The sequence below is a fragment of the Pan paniscus genome, chromosome 11 (assembly GCF_029289425.2).
Source record: "Pan paniscus chromosome 11, NHGRI_mPanPan1-v2.0_pri, whole genome shotgun sequence".
In the NCBI taxonomy this organism is placed as follows: Eukaryota; Metazoa; Chordata; class Mammalia; order Primates; family Hominidae; genus Pan; species Pan paniscus.
Genome location: NC_073260.2, coordinates 2,400,908 through 2,408,945, shown reverse-complemented (window position 1 = coordinate 2,408,945; position 8,038 = coordinate 2,400,908). Strand labels below are relative to the sequence as shown.

The following is an 8,038-nucleotide window of genomic DNA, read 5'->3' as shown; positions in this document are numbered from 1 at the left end:
AATCACCCCATCTCAAGGGCATATCTGCAAACACCCCTTTCTTTTCTTTCCTTTTTTTGGGGGGAAGGGGAGACAGGATCTCACTCTGTTGCCCAGGCTGGAATGCAGTGCCCAGCATCTTCCATACGCAACAGCATTCACAGGTCCCAGGGATTAGGGCCTGATATCTGGGGCCTGCTACAGCCAGCATCTCAGAGTTCACATGACAAAGAAGAGGCCCCCCCAGTCCTCTCCAAATCTGCCCCACCCCAGTCATCTTGGGGATGAATCTCCCCTTTCCACTCTTCCCAAATGCCAGGGCCATCCTTGACTGTTCTTTGTCTCCTCCTCCCTCCACCTCCAGTCCGAGCCCATGGTCCACCCCTCTCCTCTGCAGCCCCCGTCCTCTCTCCTCACAGCACAGAATACGGACTTCACACACATAAGTCAGACGTGCCACTTCCCATCCACCCCTGCTTAAACCTCCAACAGCCACCACCCCCTATTCATTCATTCACAATGTTTATTCAGTGTCTGTATGTGCCAGCCATTGTGTAAGCGCTGAAGAGACGGATACACTGGCAGGTAAAACAGACAGAAATCCCTGCCCTCATGGACCTCCTGGGGTGATGGACAATAAGCAGGGTAAATAAGTGTATTGGTGGTCACTTACTGCAGAGTGACAGGTTACCCCAAATGCAGCTGCTTAACCAGCAGCCATGCATTATCTCCCAGTGTCAGCCAGGCAGGACTCTGGGCCTTTGACACAAAGTTTCAGGAGGCTGTCGTCAAGCTGCCGGCCGATGATGTGGTCTCATGGGAAGGCTCAGCTGGGGCGTCAGCTTCCCGGTTCCCTTGCTGGCCATGGTCATCCCCTTAGGGCTGCCTCATGTCACACCCAGCAATTCAAGAGCAATTTTGTCCTATTCTAGTTGCCAGAAGCAAGTCATTAATAAAGTCCAGCCCAAGGGGAGGGGAGTGCAGAAAAGTCTAAACCCAGGAGGGTATAACAGGGGGTTAGCTGCCAGAATAAAGCAAGCCAAAGTGTACTTTCTACAGTGAGAAGTGTGAAAAATAGGGAAATGACAGGAGAGAGGGATGTGAGAGCTGGGCAGCATGCTGAAATGTCAGAACAACACCAGGGAAGGTCTCACTAAAGTGACTTTTGAGTAAAGACCTGAAGGAAGCATGTGAGTCTGGGGAAAGGGTGTGCCAGGAAGAAACAGCAGCATGTGCAGAGGCCCAGGGGGCAGGAGCCAGGACTGGGAGTGAACTGGGAAGCAGGAGGAGGTGAGGCAGGCTTGCTGTGGGAGCACTCCGATATGGAAGCATAGCTTACAGACCCACTGGCCCTCCCCACAGCACCATGCTGCCAACCTGGCCTTCTTGCTGAGCCTTGAACAGAACCATTATTTATGTGGCCAGGCCTCTGCCTGGGATCTCCCTGTCCCTGGTGGGAGCCATCCTCTTCCTCCTGCCCTCATAGCACCCGCTGCAGTTTCTCCTGGCACTTGGCCCTGCCTGAGAATGTGGTGTCTCTCCTATTGGATCCTAGAAGCTCCAGGGAGTCAGAGACCTTGTCTGTTGATCGATATCCAGGCCTAGGACAACAGGCACGTAGGAGGAGCTGGAGGAATACCATGCGCGGGACAGAGAGCGCAGAAGCCTTCTTCCCTGGAGATCGCTCTGTACTGTGACTTCTTTTTTTGTTTGTTTGAGACGGAGTCTCGCTCTGTTGCCCAGGCTGGAATGCAGTGGCGTGATCTCGGCTCACTGCAACCTCCACTTCCCTGGTTCAAGCAATTCCCCTGCCTCACAGGCGTGCGCCACCACACCTGGCTAATTTTTTTGTATTTTTAGTAGAGACGGGGTATCACCATGTTGGCCAGACTGGTCTCGAACTCCTGACCTCAGGCAATCTGCCTGCCTCGGCCTCCCAAAGTGCTGGGATTACAGGCGTGAGTCACCTTGCCGGACCAACCATAACTTCTTACAATTAGAGTTAGGAAGCTTCCGGTTTGTGTGTGAAGACGATGGAAGGGCGGGGCTCCAGGATGTATCCGCAGAGCCACGGAGGGAACCTGGACTCGGCTGGACTTGGAGCCGGGGCGGGGGCGGGAGGGGGCGAGGTTCGAGTGGGGCTGCTCGCGGGCGCGAGGGCCAGAGCCCGGGATCGCGCCGTGGAGCCCACGACCGGCGAGGCCAGCGCTGGGGGCAGGGCCTCTGGATCCCTGACCCAGGACGCCCTGCTCCGGCCCGCCCCGCGCACTAAACTCGGCCTCTAGTCGCCTGAAGCCCGCGCGGGTACCGGGTCCGCGCGGCCGGGCCTGTGCCTTTAGCCCCGCCCCGAATCCCCCCACCCTCATAACCCCGCCCCTAACCCCGCCTCCATATACAGACCCCGCCCCCAACCAGACTCCGCCCCGCGCAAGCTCCCTAAGCCCGCGACTGGCCTGCACCCGGCTCCGGAAGTCGTTCTTCCGCGCAGGAGCCCTGAGCCCGCACAGCCCCGCCCCTCCCGGCGCCCAAGCCCCGCCCCGCCGGGTTCCCGCTCGCCCAGCGCCATGGATCCGCTGTCGCCGCCGCTCTGCACGCTGCCGCCGGGCCCCGAGCCGCCCCGCTTCGTGTGCTACTGCGAAGGGGAGGAAAGCGGGGAGGGGGACCGCGGCGGCTTCAACCTCTAGTGAGTGGGGGTCCGCGGGGAGGTAGGGGTGCAGGGAGCTCCGCGGGCGGCCCCGCCTGACAGGCCTTCTCCCCCAGCGTGACCGACGCCGCGGAGCTTTGGAGCACCTGCTTCACGCCGGACAGCCTGGCGGCCCTCGTGGGTAACTGGGCGGGTCTGGGAGCCGCCACACCCCTCCTTGCAGTGCAGATCGTCTATGGGGTGACAGACATCTGGGATTCCCCAGAAGGCTCTGACACCCTCTGCCCGCCCTGTAGCTGTAGTCCTCACATTGGCTAGGGCTCTGGGGTCGGGCAGGTTTCGGGTGCTCCCAGTGGGCCTCGGGTTCCAGGCAGCTGGTGACAAGCCCCTGTGCTCTCTAGAAAGCCCGTTTTGGCCTGAGTGCAGCTGAGGACATCACCCCCCGGTTCAGGTGAGACCCAAGCAGGGAGGAAGGACGGGTGGGGAGGAGGAGGGTCTGCCACAGCTCTCCGTACCTCTCCTCTCCCAGGGCAGCCTGTGAGCAGCAAGCTGTGGCTCTGACTCTGCAGGAGGACAGAGCATCCCTGACGCTTTCAGGGGGGCCCTCGGCACTGGCCTTTGACCTCTCCAAGGTACCAGGCCCAGAGGCAGCCCCCAGGCTGCAGGCGCTGACACTGGGCCTGGCAAAACGCGTGTGGAGCCTGGAGCGGCGACTGGCAGGTAGGATTGGGGGTGGGCACCTCATACCTTCACTGGGGTCCCCTGCTCTTGCCCCCACTCCTGGCACTGAGTGGGGTTCCCATGGGCTTTCCTCCCCAGCTGCAGAAGAGACAGCTGTCAGCCCGAGGAAGAGCCCCCGGCCTGCAGGGCCTCAGCTCTTCTTACCAGGTAAGGCATGTCCGCCTGTGACTCAAGTAGGGCTGTGCTCTTTAACCTGGAACTCAGTTTCCCCCAAACAAGACTCACGCTCCAGAGAGAATGCCTATCTATTCGGAGAAGGTTGTGGTTGAGATGCTGCCAGGTTCAGGAGCTGCCCCTGTCCTGTTTTCCCCCAGACCCAGATCCCCAGAGAGGGGGCCCTGGACCTGGAGTCAGGAGGCGGTGTCCAGGAGAGTCGCTCATCAACCCCGGGTTCAAGAGGTACCCTCCCACAGGCCCCTTCCTGCGCCCAGGGTCCAATCCTGGACCCCACCCCTTTCTCCACACCATAGTGCCATAGTGACACCCCTCTCCCCTCCCAGTAAGAAACCAGCTGGTGGCGTGGACTTCGATGAGACCTGAAGGTGCAGCACAAGCGTGGCCCCGCGGGGAGTCCGCCTGTGAGGGGAGAGGCAGTCTTTGAGGCCCCCATCAGAGACCCCCCGCCACCACCTCCACCTGCCTGTCCTGGGCCAGGACTAAGACGGCTCCTCAAATTCCTTCCCTGTCAAATAAACAGCTCCCTTGGTTGGAGGCTCTGGTGGGGCTCTGACTCCTGGCACTGGCCTGGGAAGGGATCAGGGAACACCCCTGGGCCTGTGTTCTGGGTGTAGGGCCACAGGATGTGAACAGATGCTGCAGCCTCTCAGCTCCCTGGAGACTTCCTTGCTGGGCCGGAGGGAGGTGAGCACTCTCAGACCGTCCAGCTATTCCAGCCCTGCCAGCCCAGGAGCTGAGAGGGGCCCAGCCAGGCAGGGCCAGGGCTCCCCAAGGCTTAGAACTTTGTTCCCACCCTCCCAGGCCGCACCCAGGTAGGGCACGGAGCCCCGTGGGAGGATGCAGACAGAAGTCCCGTGCAGACCCTGAGACACTGGAAGTGCCCTGCGGGGAGGGGAGCGCCTGCCCTGGGACAGGATTGAGGAATGTGCCAGCCCCCATCCACCTGGGGCACCCCGCCCCACCCCGGCCTGACTGGTTTGGGAGCCCAATCCGGTCCTGGAGATCCCTGAGGCCACCGGTTGCAGGAGGCCTGGAGTCTGCGCCTTCTTAGCATGGAGGATGGGACCGGCCCGACCCCCGGCGCTCCTGCCTCTGTGGTTCTGGGCTATCGGGCTGAGCGTCCCACCCTGGGGTTTGGGGATGGGAAGTGATCACGAGACCTCTGGCCCCTCAGATGTCAGGACACCCTCACTCCCGACAAAGATGCCTTTATTGGGCGACAGACGCGGGGTGGGGCGCTAGCGGGGGTGCACGGCGGGCCGGTAGGCCGCCAGGATCTCGGCGCTGTGCGGACACGTGTATTTGAATTCTTTCTCCTGCAGCGCGCTGTCCAGGTAGCGGCGTACGCCGCGCAGCTCCGCGGGGATGGGCGCCTGGCGGAAGTGCGCGCACACCGTCTGCGGGCAGGATCGCGGGGCGCGGTCAGGACCTGCCGTCCCCGAGGCGCGCCGCGGTCACCCTCCCGCCCGCCCACCTTCCGTGCTCACGTCGACGATGTGCAGCTTGGGCAGGAGGCTGCAGTCGGCCAGCGTGAGCCGGTCGCCGTCCAGGAAGCGGCGGCGGGACTCGCGCAGCTGCGGCTCCCCCGCCAGCTCGTGCTCCAGGGGCGCGCGCAGGTAGCTGTCCAGCCTGGCGAGGGCGCGCAGCAGCTGCTGGTACAGGGCTAGGGGGCAGGTGGCGCGGTGAGGACCAGGCCCAGGGCGCCCTCCCGCCTGGGCACCCAACCCCCTGACCCCGCTTCACCTTCGTCCTGCGCGGGCACCGGGTTCTTGATGAACGCGGAGAACTTGTGGAAAACGTCGTTGCCGGCGGTGTTGGACTCCCTGTAACGAGGCGCCAGGCTGGGGAAGCTGCGGGATGAGGGGGTGGGACTCCATTAGACTGGGGGCAGCCCCGTCCCGGCCCCACAGTACCCCCACAGCGCCTTCCTGGGCTCTGTCCTGTGCGCGTCCTCCCTGGGCCCCCCTCTTTTCCCCTCCCACCCTGCCGGGGCTCTCACTCGGGCGGCCCCAGCGTCTCCTCCAGAAAGTCCTCGATCTGCAGCGTGTCTGTCTTGGCGTCGCTGTCATGGAGCAGGATGGGCAGCTGCGAGCCGGGGGCGAAGTCCTTCAGCACGTCCGGGGACCTGCGAGCAGCAGCGGGGTGGGAGGAGGCCGGCCCACCAGTGTGCGAGGCCAGGCGGGGGTCCACAGGATGGGGCCTCACCTGCGCGTGTCCACCGTGGTGAGGGTGAAGGGTACGCCCTTGAGGAGCAGGACCATGAAGAGCCGCTGGCAGGAGGGGCAGTGACCCACGCTCTCCCCGTCCTCACTCGCCTGGGTGGGTGGAGCGGGTGGGGGGGGGGTCAGGGCTGGGAGCAGACCCAGGCATCCTGCCACCAGGCTGGGCGGGACCCGCCTCCCACTGCCAGTGGGATTGGAGGGACGCCAGGGCTCCAGCTTGGTCGGCGCGACTTCCAAGTGCCCAGTGAGGGCCCTTGACTTGGTCCCCAGGACGTGGGGAGGGGGGCAGAGCTGCTGGGAGCCTTGAGGCCTGGGGCAGGCTTGGCCCCTGGAATCTTATCAGAGCCTGGACAGAGGCCAGGCCCCTGGGCTCAGTCCCCAAAAGCTGGTTGCAGGGGTGGGGTGGGCCCCACAAGCTGTTTTCTGAGTGATTCACACATGAGACTGGGCACTGTGGCCAACAGCACCCCCCTAGTCCCCGACCTGAGAGCTGATGGGGCTGCCTGGCCCAGCACCCCCCATCCTGGAACACCGACCGTAAGCTCCACTGCTGGCAGCCTGCTTGGTACCTCCCCACCAAGGAGCTCTCCTCCAGAAGACTGGGCTGGGCCCAGGAGCCAAGGCTGGGAGCAGGACCAGGGCCACTGACCCCTCTCTGGGTGACTCGCTGGGTCCCACTTTACTCAGCCTCTGTAGGGCTGCCTGAGTCCCCTTAGCCACCCACAGGAAGGGGCTCAGACATTACTGGGAGGCCCACCCCACAGCCTGCCCCAGAAAGCAAAGCCCAGAAAAGCGTTTCCTCCCAGACACCCTCCCCGCAGCTGAGTCCGCCCTGCACCTTGACAAACAGCTGGAGCTTGGTCTCCGCCATGGTGGGAGCTGCCGCGGTCAGGCGCGGGTGGGGACCTGGGGAGCTCTTTAAGTCTCCCTGTGTGCCCCGCCCTCCCTGGCCGAGGGGCCCGCCCCGTGGAGCCACCTAGGCGGGCAGATGAAGCTGCCCAGCGCGCAGAGCCAGCTGCCTGAGCAACGCCAGCCCGGCCCCGGGGTGTCTGAGCCTGAGGGTGTGACCTCAGGGTGGCGGAATGGTGTGGGGGGCTGCCCTGGACTTGAGTCTGGTGTGCACGGAGATCCGCCCACCCGGTACTGAGTGTGCTGGGAGCCAGCGTGGTGGGTGGAGACCAGGGGGCGGGGCATAGGGAGAGCCTACAGGCCAGAAGGGTGCAGGGGGTGTCACCTGGGAAGGGGGCGGCTCTGGGTCAGGACCACCTCCACCATGAACCCAGCTCAGACCCTGCCCTATGGCTCTCCCTTCTGCAAATACCCCTTGTCAGGGCTCCCAGCCCAGAAAGCCAGTGGGTGTGGGTGAGCAGGAGAAATGGCCTGCCCAGCCTGGCTTCAGTTCCCCATCTGCAGCACCAGGGCATCGGGAGGGTGATAAGCCCACCTGGGGGAACCGCCCCTTCCCAGCTACGGAGCAGTCAGGCAGGGCCCTCCCCGCTCAGGGCAGGGCTCAAATTCCAGACCTGCCCGCAACAGGGCGGGGAGGCCAGCCTGGCTTTGGTGTTTGGCCGGCAGTGCAGGTCTCCACCCCACCTCCCATCCCTCCCACTGGCGCTCAGCGCAGGTTTCTTACCCCCCACCCCTTAACCTTTAAAAAGAAGCAGCAGGAGAGGGGTTAGAAGCCACAGCCTGCGTGGCTGGAAGAAAGAGGCCAGGGGAGGGTGGTGGTCCACAGGTGTGAGCCTGCGCTGAGCCTCCTGGCGTGATTGGAACCCACAGTTCAGTCTGGCCCTTTGGGGTCGCCAACTGTGCCTTCCTCCCACCTGGCCCTGACGCTTTAGGGTGCAGCCCCAGGGAGGTACACCGAGGGGAGATTCCACCCAGAGACCCGGGGTGCCCACAGGATTGGCCTGGCCACACCTCCCCCAGGCGGTGTGGTGCCTCACGAGCCTGGACAGGGCAGCTGAGGTGGCACTGCTTTCCTGCTCACCTTCTCCCCAGGGCCTTGGTACGGGCCCCTCACCCGTCCCCGGCGGAACACACTCCAGTGCTGCCCCAGTCAGCCCAGCCTGATGCTTCTCTGGATACCACGCCAGTCGGGGCTCCTGGACACAGAGCCTTGGAAATACCATGTGGCTGCCCCATCCTTTGGTGTCCTGAACCTCAATTTCCCTCCATCCGGCCTCCACCTCGATTCCAAGCCCTAGTATTTCGGCTCTTTCTGGACACTGTGGTTATAGCTCCGCTTGCTGGTTTCCCACATCCCTGGCAGGCA

At 63.5% G+C, this 8,038-nt stretch overlaps 2 protein-coding genes across 3 annotated transcripts; one reads left to right on the top strand and one right to left on the bottom strand.

Annotated features, from left to right (window-relative positions):
* Positions 1 to 2,458: 2,458 nt before the first annotated feature.
* Positions 2,459 to 4,078, top strand: PAXX (PAXX non-homologous end joining factor). Of its 2 annotated transcripts, none has more exons than XM_003816983.6 (7): positions 2,459 to 2,662; positions 2,740 to 2,800; positions 3,025 to 3,074; positions 3,153 to 3,343; positions 3,443 to 3,511; positions 3,679 to 3,763; positions 3,865 to 4,078. In XM_003816983.6, exons 1-7 carry the CDS (start codon positions 2,544 to 2,546, stop codon positions 3,902 to 3,904), a joined length of 615 nt encoding a protein of 204 aa, XP_003817031.1. In that variant the 5' UTR covers positions 2,459 to 2,543; the 3' UTR covers positions 3,905 to 4,078. The 2 variants fall into 2 exon arrangements, with proteins under 2 accessions (XP_003817031.1, XP_024785896.1); XM_024930128.4 differs by having other exon boundaries at positions 2,487 to 2,662; positions 3,869 to 4,078.
* Positions 4,079 to 4,733: 655 nt separating this feature from the next.
* Positions 4,734 to 6,992, bottom strand: CLIC3 (chloride intracellular channel 3). The gene is made up of 6 exons (XM_003816984.7): positions 6,602 to 6,992; positions 5,747 to 5,856; positions 5,541 to 5,666; positions 5,285 to 5,391; positions 5,029 to 5,204; positions 4,734 to 4,938 (listed from the first exon to the last, which is right to left on the bottom strand). Exons 1-6 carry the CDS (start codon positions 6,632 to 6,634, stop codon positions 4,780 to 4,782), a joined length of 711 nt encoding a protein of 236 aa, XP_003817032.1. The 5' UTR covers positions 6,635 to 6,992; the 3' UTR covers positions 4,734 to 4,779.
* Positions 6,993 to 8,038: the final 1,046 nt, after the last annotated feature.

Coding starts and splice junctions, on each gene's coding strand:
- PAXX (XM_024930128.4), top strand. CDS start 2,544: ATGGATCCGCTGTCGCCGCCGCTCTGCACGCTGCCGCCGGGCCCCGAG. Junction 2,663..2,739: donor CGCGGCGGCTTCAACCTCTA/GTGAGTGGGGGT, acceptor CTTCTCCCCCAG/CGTGACCGACGCCGCGGAGC. Junction 3,512..3,678: donor GCCTCAGCTCTTCTTACCAG/GTAAGGCATGTC, acceptor GTTTTCCCCCAG/ACCCAGATCCCCAGAGAGGG.
- CLIC3 (XM_003816984.7), bottom strand. CDS start 6,634: ATGGCGGAGACCAAGCTCCAGCTGTTTGTCAAG. Junction 5,392..5,540: donor GAGACGCTGGGGCCGCCCGA/GTGAGAGCCCCG, acceptor CTCATCCCGCAG/CTTCCCCAGCCTGGCGCCTC. Junction 5,205..5,284: donor GGTGCCCGCGCAGGACGAAG/GTGAAGCGGGGT, acceptor CCTGCCCCCTAG/CCCTGTACCAGCAGCTGCTG.